At 42.0% G+C, this 21,337-nt stretch overlaps 1 protein-coding gene across 3 annotated transcripts in view; it reads left to right on the top strand.

The window, feature by feature from the left end:
• Positions 1-21,337, top strand: part of clip2 (CAP-GLY domain containing linker protein 2) — a 135,421-nt gene that overhangs the window by 93,529 nt on the left and 20,555 nt on the right. For 2 of the 3 annotated variants that reach the window (XR_009651807.1, XM_060912136.1), the window contains exons 6-13: positions 1,017-1,214; positions 1,361-1,464; positions 1,568-1,628; positions 10,237-10,287; positions 11,108-11,980; positions 12,075-12,132; positions 12,331-12,414; positions 17,829-17,985. Coding sequence is in view for 2 of the 3 variants with exons in the window: in XM_060912136.1 (XP_060768119.1) it covers positions 1,017-1,214; positions 1,361-1,464; positions 1,568-1,628; positions 10,237-10,287; positions 11,108-11,980; positions 12,075-12,132; positions 12,331-12,414; positions 17,829-17,985 (1,586 nt within the window). In the remaining variant the exon portion in view is untranslated. The remainder of the gene's footprint in view (positions 1-1,016; positions 1,215-1,360; positions 1,465-1,567; positions 1,629-10,236; positions 10,288-11,107; positions 11,981-12,074; positions 12,133-12,330; positions 12,415-17,828; positions 17,986-21,337) is intronic. The other variant, XM_060912137.1, reaches the window with a different exon arrangement.

Genomic DNA, 21,337 nt, shown 5'->3' with positions numbered 1-21,337 from the left:
AAAATTTGTCCCGCGCTGCACTGCTTTGCGGCGGGTCCCGCGGGACTCCCGCGGGAGTGCAGGGCTCTACATTAAACAAGCTACATATGACTGGGGCCACGTTGAAGGACCATTTTCTGTGACTTGTGATTGATCATGAAGCTTTCTCTCATCCTATACTTCTGTTCTGGAACATGTAGAAGGGAGAATGTACTTGCGCATTTACCCGATCGGCAATTCGTTGCCAACATGCTTGCCGCTCCTTATTGGCAGCCGCTGTGTTAGATTTTGCTCTTAATGTTGTTTTGAACTCCTCGTAGCTTCGCATTATGACAGCGCATTCTTCCTCCGTGAAGTACGGCGACCGTGCCATTGTGAACAGTGGTGATTTGCGCTGATAACCTCCCCTTTCACGTGAACGCGCATTAACCCTGATTAGGTTAACACGGGTTCAACAAATCAACTTCATAACTGGCGTCGTAGTACCGTTTAACCCCAAACAAGATAACCAGGTTTTGTCAACCCCGGTTTAGCGGGGGAACCCTGGGTTACTTCTGGGTAGGTTAACCTCCGTTCGTAGTACAGGGCCCAGTTCATTCGTTTACAAACATTAGAATTACTTCCTCATTTATGTAAGCACCCACATCGATATATTCATATAAAAGCTATTTTGCACTAGATACAAGTCGATGTAAAACAAATTTTAAATAAAAACTTTGTTTTGTTAATTTAATACCACATACTGATTATTTTGTGGTATCATCTTGGATGTCGATAATTGTGGAACGGTGTCAGGTGATGCGATATGCTAAGTAGTCGGGAAACAACTCTTTTTTTTTTTTTTTTTACAGTGGAAGTTTGAGTCATCATTCATGCACAATTTACGTATTGAAAGTCTTTTCTACTTTCGCAACGGCCAAAAGATCGTTAAGGTGTCGATAATTGTAGCCGCCGCTCTATTATATTCCATTAAACTTGTGAACCGTTTCTCATCACTGTTCGGGTCATGTGACAAACTATACGTATCCGACGCACAGTTGACGGAGACGTCGTCCCGTTACGCGCGCAAGATCTCGGGCACCACCGCACTGCAGGAGGCGCTCAAAGAAAAGCAGCAGCACATCGAACAGCTCCTGGCCGAGCGCGACCTGGAACGAGCCGAAGTAGCCAAGGCCACCAGCCACATCTGTGAAGTGGAGAAAGAACTAAACACACTCAAAGCCCAGCACCTGCAGGTTTGTCTTCACCTCATAAGACTATTAATAAGTTTGTCACTTATTGTTGCCGTATTGGAAAACCGTCCTGACTTCTATGATTATTAGAGGCCCAGAATTTCCAGTCGAGTGTTTTTTCTAGTCCTTCTCGTCTGTCCTTTCTTCAGTATGCAACAGAATCGGAGAGCAACCTGCAGCAAGTGCGTACCCTGTTGGCCAGTGCGCAGAGAGACAAAATGGAACTGGCCAATCAGCTTGAGGAAGAGAAAAGGTACAACCCCAAGCTCCAATGTGCTCCAGCTCATGTGTGTGATGCTTTCTCCTCCAAATGAGATGCTTTTCTGACTCCTAGCGGTTGTTCTGTGTTAAAACAGGAAAGTGGAGGACCTTCAGTTCAGGGTGGAGGAGGAATCCATCACCAAAGGGGATCTAGAGGTATTGCACTGCATAAGTAATATAAATTAAAAAAAAAAAAAAATCCCAAATCACGCAGATGCATAGTGACGTATCCACTAAATAAACAGTACACTATACTAACGCAAACTAAATCTACTAATATAACGTGATTTGTCATAAAATGAAGGAAAACCACATACACAGAATTAGTTCACTTCCTGAAAGCTGCATTTGCTCAGTGAAAAATATATCTATGGACAAAATTGCCTTAAAAAATGAGAAAAAAAATTCACAGTTGTTATAGATGAGTGTTTTGCATAAGAATTCAGATTTTTCACGCTTTGTAGCGTGATAACAGATTCAAGGGTGTGAATACTTATGCAAGCCACTTGACATTTGTTCTCTATGTCCTCCTGCTTTCCTCCATCTCAGTTTCCTCTCTTTAAGCTTTGTGAAAGAAAATCTTTTCATAAAGTTAAACTTTTGTTCTTTGTACTATATCTTGTTTGCGATTTTCTCCTTTCTCTTTTTTCCTCTCGCCTGGTGAAAATCTTTCGAAGATCTTCAAGGATCCATAAAGTCCTTTGTTGAGGGTCTTTGAGGATCCTGTTGAGGATCTCAACAAGGATCCTCAAAAGATTTTCAAGGATCTTTAAAATTCTTGCCAAGATCTTCAAGGTTCTACAAAGATCTTTTAGCTTCTTGCCAAGATCTTCAAGGACCTTTAAAATTCTTGGAAAGATCTTCAAGGTTCTACGAAGATCCTTTAACTTCTTGCCAAGATCTTCAAGGATCTTCAATTTTCTTGCCAAGATCTTCAAGGATCTACAAAGGTCTTTGATTTAATGTCTTGCCAAGATCTTCAGGGATTTTCAAAGTTCTTTTCAAGATCTTCAAGGATAGTCAAAGTTCTTTATGAGATCTTCAAGGATCTTCACAGTTTTTTTTTTCAAGATCTTCAAGGATCTTTAGAATTTGAAAAGAACTGTGAAGACCCTTGTAGATCCTTGATGATCTTGGCAAGAAAATTGAAGATCTTCGCAATAAGTTAAAAGAACTTCTTTTGTAGGTCCGTGAAGATGTGAAAAGAACTTTGAAGATCTTGGCAAGAATATTAAAGATCATTGACGATCTTGACAAGAATTCTAAAGATTCTTGAAGATCTTGAAAAAAACTTTGAAGATCCTTGACGATCTTGGAAAGAACTTTGAAGATCTTGGCAAGATGTGAAAAGATCTTTGTAGATCCTTGAAGATCTTGCCAAGAATTTTAAAGATCCTTGAAGATCTTTTGAGGATCTATGTTGAGATCCTCAACAGGATCCTCAAAGACCCCCACAAAGAACTTTATGGATCCTTGAAGATCCTTGAAAGATTTTCACCAGGGTCTCTTTCCTTCTCTTGTTCCTTTTATCTCTCCATAGACTCAGACCAAACTGGAGCATGCCCGTATTCGGCAGCTTGAGCGGAATCTGCGTTTGGAAAAGTCCAAAGCAGAGAAGCTTCAGAAAGAGTTAGAGGAAAAAATGGTAAACGTGCAGCGAGAGTAGATGTCGCACTTGCCTGAAGCCATCGTCATCCCCACATTTTTTTTTTTTTTTTGCTTTTGGTTCTGCCTTTCTGTGATGTTCCAGCCTCGCCTGAGCTTTTGCTCACATTGAGCACATCAAGGTCTCCATCATTTTGCTTGCAGCTAGAACGTTCCATCTGGTGCACTTGTATGGTAGCTTCATCACTTCCGTCACTATGGTGTCCTGAATGGTCCAGCACTTAAATATAATCGGCAGTTGTCCTATCAGGAGTTGACAATTCACTAATTTATTGGCTAGCCCATTGGCTAGCCCATTGGCAAAGTGAAAGCGCCAATGTGTTGCCCAGTCCTCAGTTTTGATAGCCGGAAAAACCTGACTTAAATATTGATCGCTAACTTGACACGATAACATACGCAGAGCTAGTTAGTTAGGTATTGATATACAAAGATGAGTATAGGATCATGTAGCAAGCTTTAAGCTGTGGTGTCCGATCAGATGTTATTGGAGTTTCTTGATATCCATCCATTATCTGTAGCCGCTTATCCTATACAGGGTCACGGGCAAGCTGGAGCCTATCCCAGCTGACTATGGGCGAGAGGCGGGGCACACACTGGACAAGTCGCCAGATCATCACAGGGCTGACACATAGAGACAGACTCACATTCACACCTACGGTCAGTTTAGAGCCACCAGTTAGCCTAACATGTCTTCGGACTGTGGGGGACACCGGAGCACCCGGAGGAAACCCATGCAGACACGGGGAGAACATGCAAACTCCACACAGAAAGGCCCCCGTCGGCCACTGGGCTCGAACCCGGAACCTTCTTCCTCTGAGGCAACAGTGCTAACCATTACACCACCGTGCCGCCCCGTATGATAACTGTGTTAAAAACTTAAAGCCCGGACACAGGATCCGTCCTGTGCTATTGATTTGTCCATTCCTGCCTATGTTACTCTACTTACACTGATAGACGGTTGCTATTCCACATAGCAACAGATGAGCGAAGTGACCTACAGTGGTGCTTGAAAGTTTGTGAACCCTTTAAAATTTTCTGTATTTCTGCATAACTATGACTTAAAACATCATCAGATTTTCACACAAACCTTAAAAGTAGATAAAGAGAACCCAGTTAAACAAATGAGGCAAAAAATATTATACTTGGTCATTTGTTTATTGAGGAAAATGATCCAATATTACATATCTGTGAGTGGCAAAAGTATGTGAACCTCAAGGATTAGCAGTTAATTTGAAGGTGAAATCAGAGTCAGGTGTTTTCAATCAATGGGATGACAATCAGGTGTGAGTGAGCACCCTGTTTTATTTAAAGAACAGGGATCTGTCAAAGTCTGATCTTCACAGCACATGTTTGTGGAAGTGTGTCATGGCACGAACAAAGCAGATTTCTGAGGATCTCAGAAAAAGCATTGTTGATGCTCATCAGGCTGGAAAAGGTTACAAAACCATCTCTAAAGAGTTTGGACTCCACCAATCCACAGTCCGACAGATTGTGTACAAATGGAGGAAATTCAAGACCATTGTTACCCTCCCCAGGAGTGGTCAACCAACAAAGATCACTCCAAGAGCAAGGCATGTAATAGTTGGCGAGGTCACAAAGGACCCCAGGGTAACTTCTAAGCAACTGAAGGCCTCTCTCACATTGGCTAATGTTCATGAGTCCACCATCAGGAGAACGCTGAACAACAATGGTGTGCATGGCAGGGTTGCAAGGAGAAAGCCGCTGCTCTCCAAAAAGAACATTGCTGCTTGTCTTCAGTTTGCTAAAGATCACATGAACAAGCCAGAAGGCTATTGGAAAAATGTTTTGTGGCTGGATGAGACCAAAATAGAACTTTTTGGTTTAAATGAGAAGCGTTATGTTTGGAGAAAGGAAAACACTGCATTCCAGCATAAGGACCTTATCCCATCTGTGAAACATGGTGGTGGTAGTATCATGGTTTGGGCCTGTTTTGCTGCATCTGGGCCAGGACGGCTTGCCATCATTGATGGAACAATGAATTCTGAATTATACCAGCGAATTCTAAAGGAAAATGTCAGGACATCTGTCCATGAACTGAATCTCAAGAGAAGGTGGGTCATGCAGCAAGACAACGACCCTAAGCACACAAGTCGTTCTACCAAAGAATGATTAAAGAAGAATAAAGTTAATGTTTTGGAATGACCAAGTCAAAGTCCTGACCTTGATCCAATGGAAATGTTGTGGAAGGACCTGAAGCGAGCAGTTCATGTGAGGAAACCCACCAACATCCCAGAGTTGAAGCTATTCTGTACGGAGGAACGGGCTAAAATTCCTCCAAGCCGGTGTGCAGGACTGATCAACAGTTACCGGAAACGTTTAGTTGCAGTTATTGCTGCACAAGGGGGTCACACCAGATACTGAAAGCAAAGGTTCACATTCTTTTGCCACTCACAGATATGTAATATTGGATCATTTTCCTCGATAAATAAATGACCAAGCATAATATTTTTGTCTCATTTGTTTAACTGGGTTCTCTTTATCTATGTTTAGGACTTGTGTGAAAATCTGATGATGTTTTAGGTCATATTTATGTAGAAATATAGAAAATTCTAAAGGGTTCACAAACTTTCAAGCACCACTTTATATGGTATGTGAACCTAATAAACTGGCCTGTCTGGGTTCCCTTCCTCGATTAAAAGCTCTCCCTTCATCCCACGTTGCATTATTGGATTAGACCTAATTAGATCTTGCTGCCGAATTTTCCAGTAGTATCACAGTAACAAGAACATTCATGTTGGAGGCCGTTTGATACCTGGCCGTCCATGCAGTGCAGTTCCATCACTGACATTCGACGTCTTTCAGAACAACACAGTCTGTCTTCAGTACCTTTCTATCCTTTGTATATTTTAACCCTTTCCATTTCAGAAGGGCTCCAAGATAGATAGGTTTGGAGCGTGGTTGAACCATAATCCCATTAATCACCTGAGTGACCGTGAACATGATCGATGAAGAATAGCTGCATGAATATGGGGGTTCCTCGGAGAGTTTCTACAGAAGGTGGAACGTTCTCTTATAAGAAAAAAAACCCATAGTGTTCTCATAGAGGGACAAACCGATATACCATTATACAGGCTTACAAGCAGAACGCTTGAATTTCTAGTATAGAAGCTGTAGAACAGACTTCAGGATTCTTCTAGTTAGAAACTTCTCTGGAAAGAAAAAGGCTTTGTTGTGAAGTTCTACCCAGAACCTTAAAATGTTTTTCCAGACCCCAGGTATTCAAACCGTGGGGCATTGTAAGGGTGGGGGAGTTGGGCCTTGGGTGAGGGGTGAATACGTTTTGAACTTTCTGATATTAACCGACGCATCGCAGCATCACAACGTTTTGACTCGTGCCCTTGTTTTGACTCCGTTTTCCCACTTGAAAATTACACCGAGACTTTCTGTCATAAAAAATGAAGAATGTTGAGAAAAAAAGAAGCGCTCAAAAACCAGGAAGTGAGCCCCATTGGGAAAAAGTTTGAATAGAGACATGTCAAAGGATCCTTTGGAGCCTTTTATTCTTATAGTGTCTTATGAAAGTCAGTCAGAATATGTCAAAAAAAAAAAAATCTGCCTACACCAAGCAGCTTTCATAACTTATTTTCATAACTGAAATGCTGATTGCTTTGTTCTCCATGACATTATGCAATATATACATACCGTAGATGGATGATAAAGGGAAAAACGCTGGCGCTGTTATACTGTGGGTGGCATTTTTATTTATTTATTTGCTTGCTGACATGGTTTGGCTCCACTTGTCACCTTAGAGTGAAGCATCAGTGTAAATCAATACTTCGTTTGAAACCACATGACCAAAACTGCTTGCGTCATTGACCGCCGCCATGTTGGAGGATACAATATACATACACTACCATTCAAAAGTTTGGGGTCACTTTGAAATGTCCTTATTTTTGAAAGAAAAGCACTGTTCTTTTCAATGAAGATCACTTTAAACTAATCAGAAATCCACTCTATACATTGCTAATGTGGTAAATGACTATTCTAGCTGCAAATGTCTGGTTTTTGGTGCAATATCTCCATAGGTGTATAGAGGCCCATTTCCAGCAACTCTCACTCCAGTGTTCTAATGGTACAATGTGTTTGCTCATTGCCTCAGAAGGCTAATGGATGATTAGAAAACCCTTGTACAATCATGTTAGCACAGCTGAAAACAGTTGAGCTCTTTAGAGAAGCTATAAAACTGACCTTCCTTTGAGCAGATTGAGTTTCTGGAGCATCACATTAATTTGTGGGGTCGATTAAATGCTCAAAATGGCCAGAAAAATGTCTCGACTATATTTTCTATTCATTTTACAACTTATGGTGGGAAATAAAAGTGTGACTTTTCATGGAAAACACAAAATTGTCTGGGTGACCCCAAACTTTTGAACGGTAGTGTATATACACAGTGGTAAGAGTACAGACTGGAAGGTAAAGAGGAGTTACATTTAGAAGCTTATAGTCTCATCTCATTATCTGTAGCCGCTTTATCCTGTTCTACAGGGTCGCAGGCGAGCTGGAGCCTATCCCAGCTGACTACGGGTGAAAGGCGGGGTACACCCTGGACAAGTCGCCAGGTCATCACAGGGCTGACACATAGACACAGACAACCATTCACACTCACATTCACACCTACGGTCAATTTAGAGTCACCAGTTAACCTAACCTGCATGTCTTTGGACTGTGGGGGAAACCGGAGCACCCGGAGGAAACCCACGCGGACACGGGGAGAACATGCAAACTCCACACAGAAAGGCCCTCGCCGGCCACTGGGCTGGAACCCAGAACCTCCTTGCTGTGAGGCGACAGTGCTAACCACTACACCACCGTGCCGCCCCACTATATAACATATTTAGTTCTAAAAGGCTTTAGTGTTTGAGCTAGTGGATTGACATGAATCTTGTTTGACTGACCCTGTGATCATTTGGAAGATTCTTCAATAATTTTGCGTTTCTTTCTGCGCTCTGTAAGCCGAGCATTTCAATCTACTGCTGTAGTAGCTACCATCTTTGATTTTGCTGTAGCTCATATTTTGTGTTGGAGCCCAGTCTGGATCCGTGAAATTGTAGAGATCAGCTGGTTACCCTGATGGAAAGAAATTATATACAGCTCTTTTTAAAATCGTAGAAGCCTTTGATTGTCGGCTCACGCACTCGATGATCACAGCGAGTTTATACACGACCAGGTGATTAAACGACCCAGTATTTCATATGTATTGCGATCTTTCATTAGTACCTAGTTCCATTGATCAAATGTTCAGTGCAGACTCGTGCGGTTTCTGCTTTCTCGTCACTTAGATCAGCCTGGTTTATGTTGGACAGCCATTGACGTCTCCGCTCCGTGGACAACTCTCTTTTTTTTTTTTCTCTCCTTGATTATTTATAATTGCTGGAATTCTAAAGAACTTATAAGTCCTCTTGTCTCGAACAGAGTTGTGCTCGCATCCAGTTACAGCACAAAGAGTCGGCATAGTGCAGAAATGAAAGGAATTCTTGAGCATAACAACCTCTCAAGCATATTTTCTATAGTAAACGTGCACCACGTGAGTTTGTGTATATCCTCCAACATGGCCGACTTCCGGTTCAAAGCCTCATGAATAATTAGCTATGATGTCGCGTGCAAACGAAGAATACAAAGTTCTTCAAACTGATAACCTTTTATCCTCTGATGAGAGATTTCTTTCTTGATAGGAGTGGTCTCTTTCAATATGACTCCGCCCTCATCTACAGGGCCAGTGGGCTCACTGAATAGTTTGAATGATGTACTGTAAATCATATGCGATGGCCTATGGAATCAATTTTGTGCCAAAATGTTCATACAATACTTTTGAAATATCAAACAAAAACGACAAATCAAAATGTAAAAAAAAAAGTCATTTTTTTTTTTTAGACTGGCAAACAAATTATTCGTGTAATCGTGCAAAATATCAGTCTATTACTCTTCAGAAACCTTTTATTTTTGTTCCGCGTCTTTCTCGGTTTTGTTTGACGTAATTGATTTTGGTTGCGATTCCAGCTTTCTCGTTTGCGCTCCCTGACTTTTTGCTTGCAGTTTTGGCACAAACTTCACGTGTGGGTGGGCTGTCCAGGAACGCATTCCCATTGGCTAACTTGTGTTTGATTGACAGCTACGCTCAGCCATTCCCTACTCGGATTCTGGCGGACTGTTTGACGAGTGACCGATCCATTGACGGTAAACAAGGATCGAGTGGACTTCAGTGGCGACTATGATATTGAATTTACACTTTGTTGAATTAATTCAGTATCATAGTCGCCACTGAAGTCCACTCGATCCTTGTTTACCGTCAATGGATCGGTCACTCGTCAAACAGTCCGCCAGAGTCCGAGTAGGGAATGGCTGAGCGGAGCTGTCAGTCAAACACAAGTTAGCCAATGGGAATGCATTCCTGGACAGCCCACCCACACGTCAAGTTTGTGCCAAAACTGCAAGCAAAAAGTCAGGGAGCGCAAACGAGAAAGCTGGAATCGCAACCAAAATAAATTACGTCAAACAAAACCGAGAAAGACGCGGAACAAAAGTAAAAGGCTTCTGAAGAGTAATAGACTGATATTTTGCACGATTACATGAATAATTTGTTTGCCAGTCTAAAAAAAATTGACTTTTTTTGTTTGATATTTCATAAGTATTGGATGAACATTTTGGCACAAAATTGATTCCATAACGGCCTTCCCAAACAACACATCTCAAGTACTTTTGAGATTTCGGAGCGACGTGTTCGACAGCCATCGCCGCCGTCATCATCATCATCGATGCACCAAACATATAGGAAGATCTTTTGGCAGAACGGTGTTCATCCCTCAGTCCAGTTCCAGAGACGTGTATAATCAATGCAAGGTTGTTGTGGTGGCCAAAAACCTTACTAAGCCATGTTTTTTTTTTTGGTCACTCATCTGTATAAAATCATAAAAAGAGTCACATTGCACACATCCAATGGAATTTTCATTACAGCTAAAGCCGTGATGGCACACTTTTTTTGTAATTTTAATGAAACATGTCGTTTTGTGGTCGTAAAGCTGGGGCAGTGTTACGTGCACTGACCCAAAATCCCAATTTAAGCTTTGCTATTTATTAACAGGGCAGAAGGCGCCATCAGGCAACACCCATGAGGTTGGGTAAGAGTATCAAGGTGAAATACAACTGCTAATCCCATGTGTAGTCTCAACTTTCTAAACGTCTTCCTAAATCAGCAGTGAACACTAAGAGGAGTGGTGTGATCTTTCTCTCACTCTCTCTTTTTTTTTTTTTCTTCCCTCTTCTTTCTTTTGGGGTTGCATCTCTGAATGTTTTCTGGTGCTGTCTGATGGCAGCATATACCTTCAGTGATTTGCTGAGAAATGCAAGGGAACGATCCCTGTAAATCTCTGTCAACACTAACACTAGGTCTCCTCTTTCAAAATCCAGGATACTTCAACTGGTTCTTCTTTAACAGCTGGTTAGACGTGTGTACATGTGTGTGTCTTGAATGCGTCATCTCACATTTGCTTGGCTGCTTCTAGGAACACAGTGCAAAGAATGGCTTGCTTGGGTATGTGTCCTTTCCCCTCGTAGGTTGCCTTTTCTATGCTTTTAAACAAGGTGTTTGTGAAAAGATGCTTCTGAATCAGACTCTCACTTGGCTGAAAAACGTCAGCGGTCGACTGAGATGTGCACGTGCAAAGCGACGCTGACGATGCATTAGAGAACGCCGAAAGTTCTGTTTTTGCGGGTGATTTGGCAGAACATTTTCAAAACGAGCCAGTACAAACTACGTAATCTTATGATTTCTGATTCTGTTGGTTTGGCTTCATACCAACATTTTACCTTTTCATAATGGCTGTGGGTTTGGACATTTCTCAACATTAAAATGTTCTGCTCTTGAATTCAACCCATGAAAAGCAAGAACTGAAGGCTTGACCACATTCACAAGAGGACCAGAGCATAAAACCCTCTATTTTCTTGTCCACCAGCAAACCACGGTTGAGGAGAAGAGCCGTGTGATGCAGCTGGAGGAGGAATTAACCCTGCGCAAAGCTGAGGTGGACGAACTCCAGGCACGCCTGCAGAGAGCCTCGTCTTCCGTAGTGGAAGGCAGAGATGTGATTTCAAGCTCGGAGGCTCTCCGAGAACGCTTCGAATCTGCACGCCGCGAGGAGAGCAGCCAACTACGCGAACGCTACGAGGCCATGCTGAGCGCCAGCCGCCAAGAAACCGAACGCCTCAAGGCTACCACGGAGCGGCAGGCCTCGGAGATCACAAAACTGCGCCAACGGCTCCAGCAGGCCACACGCGAGAACATGGAGATGATGGATAGCTGGAAGGCCAAGCTGGACGCCTTGGTTGGAGACCACCAACGTGCCCTGGAGGAGCTCAAATCCTCACTGATCAATGATTCCAAAGCTTCCGAGACCAGTGGAGGAGATGGAGATGGTCCCACACCTGAAATGAGGGCCACTGTGGAGAGCATGAGGATGGAGCAACAGCTGGAAGTGGAGAACCTCAAGGCCAAGCATGAGATTGAAGTGGCCGTGCTAGCTAAGGAACGTGAGGAGCTTCGAGCCAAGGTCCAAGAACTGCAAGATAAGCTAGAGGAGAGCGAGGAGAATGCCAGGAGCAACCAGGAGCTCAACGAGTCCCTGGAGAAGCTTCAGGAGGCCGAGCTGAAGGTCGCCGGATTGAGGGAACGGCTAGAGTTGGCTGAGAAGAAGATTGCTGACTACGAGGCTCTGCAGAACGCTGAAGCGCAAAGCCGTGCCGAGATCCGAGATCTGCAAGAGAAGCTGAGGGTTAGCGAGAACCGACTACAGGCTGTCGAGGCTGATCATATCGGCCAGGACGTCAACGTGAGTTATTAGCCTGTAAATTGAACGTTTATTGCGTTTGGATGCGTTTTTCTTATCTTTTGATGATGCGTGCAATGCTTTTGTTTTTCCTCAGATGATAGAAAATAATGACAGCTCTGAAGAGAAGATTAAGTTAAAGCAAAATATGGAAGGTCTGTAAATCAATCCTTTTTTCATTATGATAATCGCATTTCTCCCCGCTGTCACTTTCGTAATTAATTATTCTGCGTCGCACAACAGTTCTGAGTGATGATGACTAGTGGCCTATTTGTTTCTCGACTTTTTAAATGAACGTCATTTATTTTCAAGATGTTTTTTTTTCTAACTTTTATGCTTTCATATTTCCACAGAAACTTTGGAGAAACTGGCAAAAAGGGAAAAAGAAGTTTCGACTCTTACTACACAAGTAGATGACCTCAAAACACAGATAACAGGTAATGAATATACTCTGCATGTAGATTCATTTGCTACAGTGAACTCTCGGCTGGATTACACTATTGGGAAATGGTGCGGGGTGGGGGACCAAAAAAAAACTTCTTAAAATTTGGTACAACCCCGATTCCAAAAAAGTTGGGACGAAGTACAAATTGTAAATAAAAACGGAATGCAATGATGTGGAAGTTTCAAAATTCCATAGTTTATTCAGAATAGAACATAGATGACATATCAAATGTTTAAACTGAGAAAATGTATCATTTAAAGAGAAAAATTAGGTGATTTTAAATTTCATGACAACAACACATCTCAAAAAAGTTGGGACAAGGCCATGTTTACCACTGTGAGACATCCCCTTTTCTCTTTACAACAGTCTGTAAACGTCTGGGGACTGAGGAGACAAGTTGCTCAAGTTTAGGGATAGGAATGTTAACCCATTCTTGTCTAATGTAGGATTCTAGTTGCTCAACTGTCTTAGGTCTTTTTTGTCATATCTTCCATTTTATGATGCGCCAAATGTTTTCTATGGGTGAAAGATCTGGACTGCAGGCTGGCCAGTTCAGTACCCGGACCCTTCTTCTACGCAGCCATGATGCTGTAATTGATGCAGTATGTGGTTTGGCATTGTCATGTTGGAAAATGCAAGGTCTTCCCTGAAAGAGACGTCGTCTGGATGGGAGCATATGTTGCTCTAGAACCTGGATATACCTTTCAGCATTGATGGTGTCTTTCCAGATGTGTAAGCTGCCCATGCCACACGCACTAATGCGACCCCATACCATCAGAGATGCAGGCTTCTGAACTGAGCGCCGATAACAACTTGGGTCGTCCTTCTCCTCTTTAGTCCGAATGACACAGCGTCCCTGATTTCCATAAAGAACTTCAAATTTTGATTCGTCTGACCACAGAACAGTTTTCCACTTTGCCACAGTCCATTTTAAATGAGCCTTGGCCCAGAGAAGACGTCTGCGCTTCTGGATCATGTTTAGATACGGCTTCTTCTTTGAACTATAGAGTTTTAGCTGGCAACGGCGGATGGCACGGTGAATTGTGTTCACAGATAATGTTCTCTGGAAATATTCCTGAGCCCATTTTGTGATTTCCAATACAGAAGCATGCCTGTATGTGATGCAGTGCCGTCTAAGGGCCCGAAGATCACGGGCGCCCAGTATGGTTTTCCGGCCTTGACCCTTACGCACAGAGATTCTTCCAGAGTCTCTGAATCTTTTGATGATATTATGCACTGTAGATGATGATATGTTCAAACTCTTTGCAGTTTTACACTGTCGAACTCCTTTCTGATATTGCTCCACTATTTGTCAGCGCAGAATTAGGGGGATTGGTGATCCTCTTCCCATCTTTACTTCTGAGAGCCGCTGCCACTCCAAGATGCTCTTTTTATACCCAGTCATGTTAATGACCTATTGCCAATTGACCTAATGAGTTGCAATTTGGTCCTCCAGCTGTTCCTTTTTTGTACCTTTAACTTTTCCAGCCTCTTATTGCCCCTGTCCCAACTTTTTTGAGATGTGTTGCTGTCATGAAATTTCAAATGAGCCAATATTTGGCATGAAATTTCAAAATGTCTCACTTTTGACATTTGATCTGTTGTCTATGTTCTATTGTGAATACAATATCAGTTTTTGAGATTTGTAAATTATTGCATTCCGTTTTTATTTACAATTTGTACTTTGTCCCAACTTTTTTGGAATCGGGGTTGTAGACGGCTCGAAGGTTTTCAAGATAGACAGAAAGCCATGTGAATTTGTTTACTCCTTGGGTCCCGTTGCCTCATTTGGCAGCTAGCGAGCTCACTTTCTTTTGTGGAATGCAAGGAGCAAGACTTTGCAAAGGTTCAATGAAAGTCTGGGTTGTTTATGGGACGTGTGATAATTGGGAAGAGGTGATTTTGATTAAAAGTCCAGGGACCGTGAAAGAGGCAGCGGATTATGTGACGGATCATATGATTGGGTGTGTAGTTCATTGTTTAGCTAGGGATTCTGGGAAATGGAGTGTGTGTTGGTGCAAGGAACAGACATGACTACTACCTAGTGTTGTCGTACTCGAGACTGGTCTCAAGACCACTTTTTGAAGGTTTCGTCTTGGACGTAAAGGACTGGGGTCTTTTATTTCAAGACTAGTCAAGACCACAACTTTGGGGATTTCACTAAATTGGCCACGCATTGATTGATTGATTGATTGATTGATTGATTGATTGATTGATTGATTGATTGATTTGTTAACATTGTTACTGTGATTGGATATAAAACTTCCTGCTTTAAATGCAACCAATAATGTGACTCATTGCCAATTGGAAATTTTCATTACTGTTAACGGCCATCACCCCTCCCCCACCCCCTTCATACACTGGTCTGATGTCTGGTCCTGGTCTTGACTCGGTCTCGCACTGCCTTGGTCTCAACCAGTCAGTCTCGTTCTCGATACACTTTGGTCTTGGTCGTGACTTGGTCTTGGTTTAGGTGGTCTTAACTACAACACCACTGCTACCTTCAGGAGATCTGCAGGTTTCTCCATCTTGGATGGTTAAAAGTTTTTTTTTTTTTCTTTTTCTTTAAAGCCAGGGCCACACCAATTTAATTAGTTGGTTCTCGGAATTTTTGAGGAAAAATATGAAGCGAGCGGGCGAAATAAAAATAAAATTTAAAAAATGCTCTGATGGTAAAATTAGCGGTGGAAATCGACCAAACAATGCAGGCAAACCAGTAAACAGAATTTCAACACACCGGTCAAAGATTTTACGCTTCTGTTCGCCGAATATCCTAACAATCACAAACACAGGCTTTGCAGGACTCCCCTCCACAGGCATGTTTCTTCCACAAGTCTTTATCGAAAGTGAAAGGGGCGATTTGATTGGGTTTCGACGTCACATGACCTCACGTCACATGACCTTTACTGTTGGCGGGAGTTTGATTTCGATTTTTTTTTTTCATTTTGCATTTTCTTCAAGCGGCGATTCCGAGAACCACCTAACTGAATTGGTGTGGCCTAGATGGCCTTTCAAGTTCATTTAAAAAAAAAACTAAAAAAAAAAAAACCAGGCCGTTCTGTGGCTGGGAAGTTATTTCATTTGGTTCGCCTTCATACGCTTCTTTTTCTTCTTCTTTTGGGTTTTACGGCAGCTGGCACCCAGTGTCGCATTACCACCATCCACCATGGTTTCCCTTTGAGCGTGCACTAACAGTTCCATCATCCTGTCGCTAAACGAACGGCTGATCACACCGAGGTGCTCGCTGAGCGCCGATATTTATTAGTTTGGTCCTGCGTTTCCTTTCCTTCGCAAGATAACGTCTTTTCTTCTCGCGTCCCGTTACTATAGTCGGTCTTTCACGTTTCATTCGCGCCCTCTCCTGTTTCAAATTTGTATCCCGCGATGCCTTGCGCGAACGGGGAAAGCCCACTACGTGATTCATGACGTAGTATCTTGTATTGGGTCATGGTGAAGCAGGAAAAAACAGCGGAGAATTTCGGGCCACGTGGAGATAAATTGTTCTATTTAAATAATAATAATAATATCGGAAGTCTGTGATTCGGATTCAGTAGCTTTCAGTCCACTAAACAAAAATAATTGAGTGTCGGGGGAAATTCTTTTTACAACCTACACTTGGAAAATCTGAAAGGCAGTCTAGCTTTACTTATTGTTCTTTTTTTTTTTTTGGAGAGGATCGTGTTTATTTCTCCTCAGCCTTTGTATCTGTTTATTCCAGCCATTATGGCATTCCACTATGTTTCTGAGCACGAAAGGTTGGATTGTTTAGGCTGCAAAATGTTCAACAGTGTTTCTCTGATGTTTCCACGTTAGTTGTGACGATCAGGAAAAGGAATAGAACAGTATTGACCAGTGCACCTTGAAACGTAGGTCACGTTAACCGACAATTGTCCGTCATTGACGGATTTTTTTTTTAGCTATGACGGAAAAATCTGAAGGCCGTCGGTCATTTTGACGGATGTTTACCGTTACCATTACCAATAATAGCCTAATAATAACAATAATAAAACATAATGAAACACACAATTGAAATGATTGGCAAGTTGTGGCAGAGTTTTCTTACATACAGTATACATAGTCTTCACTGCCGTCACTTTCAATCTGAGCCGACGTTGCGGCAGTCTTGATGTTCAGTGCATAGGCTGCTCATGTATACACTGTAGCCACTGCGCAAGGCTGTTCCCCCCCCATCGCGCTCCTGACTGCGCTCTGACTTTTCTAACCACTAGCACAGTGAGATGTATTAATGTTTCCCTTCTCTGCAGAAGACACGTCATTTTTGCTATTAAAAAAAGAGATGCATTGGGTTGTTTGTGTCGTTTCCCTGCCTGTACGTCTTAATGCAATAGCGCTCATTTAGGCTAGTTGTTTTCTTGTTTTTAAAATGAAACAAATGCCGATTTATTGTATTCTTCCCCAGCAAGCTTAGGAAGCTTAGGAACATCACTGCTCGAATATCTGCTAAACTATCATTTTAATGAGAGCACGGGTAGACAAACTAACATTTAAACATAACTTTGTTTTATTTAAGACCTTCCGTGTCAGCCCACTACGGGTCACCGCGGGGTGCAGCTGCACCACTGGTGCAGAAAGACCGCATGCTGCAGGATTTCCTCCCTATGAAGAGAGTACTAGCAGGGTCGGGTAATCCAACTTTCAGAGGCTCTTGCCGGCTTCTGATCACTTCCCTGGGAGAAATGTTTCCCGACTTCAGAACTTTGGCTGAAGTGGCGCTGGTTATTCCAGTCTCCAGTGTCGCAGCAGAGCGCGGGTTCAGCCTTCAGAATAAAATTAAAACGTCAATGAGAAGTCGTCTGTCCGAGGCAAAGACGCAAAATTTAATGACAATTGCCTCGGCAGCAGTCTCCATTGACGACTTTGATTATGCACAAGCGAGCTCCCAATTTAAATCCATGCGGGCCAGAAGGAAGGTTTGAGCTCACGCAAACAGGTCAAATTAGATTGTCACTTAAATCGTTGTAGTGGACTGTTCATATTTTAACTGCAATTGTCTTGCTACGTTGTAAAATAACATTGTTCATATGCCCGTTAAGGCACAACAGCCGCAATGTTTTTAGCGGAGGGAAAATGGGTTCACAAGCGACCGAACGTCAGAATCTCTGTTCATCTTTTTGCATCATAAATAAATGATTAAATAATACAAGCTTGTTCTGTGAATTAATTTTTAAATGAAAATGAGTCCATGAAAACACAAGTTATTAAATATATAGCATTTATAGCCTATATACGTTGTCATTTAAAAGTTAAAATAAAATGACAGATAATAATGGACAATGACGGAATTTTTACGACCCTGTCCGTCAAAATGACGGACGATGAAAAAGTCTAACGCAACCACTGCCTTGAAACAGCTAAAACGTTATTCTCAATATTATTTGCTCGTAGCCTTGGAGACTAAAGTCCGTGTAGGGGAGAGAAAGGCGGACAGCCTCCTCAGAGACAAGACGCGTCTGGAGGCGGAGCTGGAGGCCATCACCAAGAAATCTCACGATGCTTCAGGCCAGCTGGTGATCATTAGCCAGGAACTTCTGAAGAAAGAGAGGTAAGGAATGTTAGCAAGATTAGTAAAAGAGGTATTAGAGCTTGATGATTTAAACGCTTGGGCCATCTGGAGGTTGATTTCACTTGTTTATTTATGGTCTTGTTTTATGAAGTGCACTGGAACAAAGCGTCTCACTCTGTCCGTCTCTCTCTACACACCCACGCACACCTGTATCCTCCCTAAATAGCTGTTCCACCTTCTCGCTTTATCATTTTTCACTGAAATCTGCTGGCTGTCACTCCCCTTTCCCAGAGTGCACTCATGAATTGTTCTCATTTCACCGTCTAATCCACTTAAGAACCATTTAGGTTAATGAGGACAATCTGTCTAATTAAAACTCCTCCTTAAACATTATTCAGCCTTTTTGGATCGATGCCCTGTCCTGACTCAGAATGCCACCTGTGCTTTTAGTGCTCATTTACGTTCAGAAAGAGGCTTAGGAAGATGTACAGACCTAATAAGTGAAAAAGATCAATAGTTACAAATGAATAAAAATGCAAATCAGTTATAAGTGTAATTAAAAGTGTAATCAGGTATACAATACATCATTGATATTGCGTGAACATATTGTAATCAAGGAGGTTTCATAGTCCATGGATAATCTCCATTTCTGAGAAAGTTGACTAGATAGGTGGCTTTCTGTCTGTTTGTGTTTTCATCAACGAGTGTTGTTTTTTTTAAATTTTATTTGGGTATATGCTCGGTGCTTAGACCCCATACGTCACCGCTTGAGGGTGTGTATATATATATATATATATATATATATATATATATATATGTATATATATATATATATATATATATGTATATATATAGTGCTGTCAAGTGATTAAAATATTTAGTCGCGATTAATGTCGCGACTGTCATAGTTAACTCGCGATTAATCGCAATTTAATCGCACATTTTTGTCACATGAAAAACCATTGTAATTCTCTTATCAGCATAAAAACGTGAATGGGCTTGCTTTGTATTGCAAAGCATAACACGTCTTGACACAGCCACTGCAAAGTGAAACCTAAGCCGAACACCGGGGCTAGCAAAAGAACCATGAGTGAAGTGATCTACTGCTTGAGTTAGTCTACAACTCTAATCAGAGAGACAGGTTACACAGTGACGGTAGGCTTGACATGCTTGATTATTATATAAAGTACACTATTATATTAAGTTTAAGTTGTTCGTTGATAAATATTGCATTGAATCTGAGCTTTACTGTTTCAGCTCACTTAACACATTTTGTACTTTTACACTTTCTGCCTGTTGATGCGTCGCGCTGTCCAATCAGAGGCGGCCAAATTTGCATATTACAGGAAGGATTTCTGGGATAGCATTGAGTTTACAGTTCAGAGGGATCTGCCTTCTTTAGACGCTGTCTTCTTAAAACTGAATAAATATTTAAAAAGAGCCAAATGAGCCAGTCTTTTGAACGGCTCTTTTCAAAGAACGGATCACAAAGATGCGGATCCCATCAAAGAGCCATAAATCCCATCTCTACTAGCGCGCCCTGCCTGCGCTGGTTCTTTGGGGGAGGGCAGAGGACTCTGGCTGTGCGGGGCGTGGCATTACAGTCTAGCTGCTATCGGTTTTCTAAGCAAAGTCTCTGTTCCAAGTTCCTGGCAGTTTCAAAAGCTTATGAAAAACCTACATCATGCCACAGAGTGTTAATCTCGCGATAAAAAAATTATCGCCGTTAAAATTGAGTCAAGTTAACGCATTAATAACGCGACATTTTTGACAGCACTAATATATATATATGTATTTATTCTATCCACATTCACTGGATATGAGCAGTAGGATGCATCAGTTGCCCCCTAAAAATGAAAAGTTCCTCCGATCATGGTGCATTTTTGTTTTTATGTTCCTTTTGGTAAGAAAACACACTGGGTGAAATATTTTGACAAAATTCAAAAGTTTAACGGTGGCACCAGGAGCTCAAAGTTATGGAAAAAGCTGCTATTTTATGACTTTTATGACAAAATTTCGATCACTTTTCATGAAACATTATGGCACCTTATAGAGTATAGACCAGACCTGGGCATTTTACGGCCCACGGGCCGCATCCGGCCCTTTGGTTCATTCTGACCGGCCCGCGTAAGGTTAATTAGAAATTACAAAATAAACGTATTTTCTAATTTTACCTCATGCATGGACTGAATGTGCATTGCTTTTATTTTGAAGTTGTGTTCAACAAAAACGCAATGCGCGCGACATGAAATCCCACGAAACCTAATCCCGCGATAACTACTTCCGTAATTTGTCCAGACCAACCACAAACTTGTACGTCATCCTTCAAACGGTCCAGCCAATCACATAGTGTGACGTCACCAGCAAGCGCTGGAGCCCGAGACGATCTGTAGATCTGATCCCTACACCGAATCGACACGGCATCATTATTATAATATGATGTATCTTGCTTGATATTTGGAGTAGAAAGACAACATTGTGATGTCTTTATTGTGTTTTGGGGTGAATGTGACTGAAAAAAAATGGTACAAACGTTCACATTTTGTTAACCATTGTTTTGGGAAATTTGATTGAATAAATGACCTTTTTTTTTTGTAAGGCAACCTCGTTTTTTCCATACTCTTACCAGTCTTAGCAGCTTGTAAAAACAATGTTATTTACTGCTTTATATAAAGAAATACAATTAATATTACGCAGAATTTTTAGTTCAGCCTTTTGGTCCGGCCCGCCACAAAATTTTCTGTTTCTCATGTGGCCCCATGGAGAAAATAATTGCCCACCCCTGTTATAGAGTATAGACCCTTTTCACTCACGTGACCTTCGTAAACGCGACCGCCATTTTGGACATGAAGAAATAACGGTTTATGGCACAGACCCTTTCGGTTCTCGCTCATCTAGCTGCTACAATGACTGCTTAGACTGCAACAATAATACCTAACACACATTTAAGTATCCGTCGTAAAGACGTGAAACTCGTCGAGTGACGAGTGTGTTCATTGATAAGCTAACACAATCTAAAAGTAAACATACCATCACACTGCCCTGGCGCTGTGTACAGTTTACCTTCTATGGTTTGTGCACTCACTATTTGCCATTACTTTCTCCAACCCAGTGTTCGAACTATGCCGATATTTTCGGGGGGTCCCTTTTTTTCCCTTGGGGGGGGGGGGGTGCTTGCGCTTGTCTCAGAGCGCGGATCTCCAAACACATGAGAAGCCTATCTTACGCACATATCACGCGGACTCCACACACGCATCGCGTCTGAAGTCATAACTCATCAGGGGAAATCGTGTCCGCATCGGCATGTTCAAAAAACAACCTCGCGTCAACAATGATACCACACGCAAGAAAAAAAAAAACAGTCAGGCTACTCAACACATCTGATCCACAG

The sequence above is a fragment of the Neoarius graeffei genome, chromosome 28 (genome assembly GCF_027579695.1).
Source record: "Neoarius graeffei isolate fNeoGra1 chromosome 28, fNeoGra1.pri, whole genome shotgun sequence".
NCBI classification, from domain to species: Eukaryota; Metazoa; Chordata; class Actinopteri; order Siluriformes; family Ariidae; genus Neoarius; species Neoarius graeffei.
Note: the sequence above shows the minus strand (reverse complement) of the source record. Positions and strands in the feature narration are given on the sequence as shown.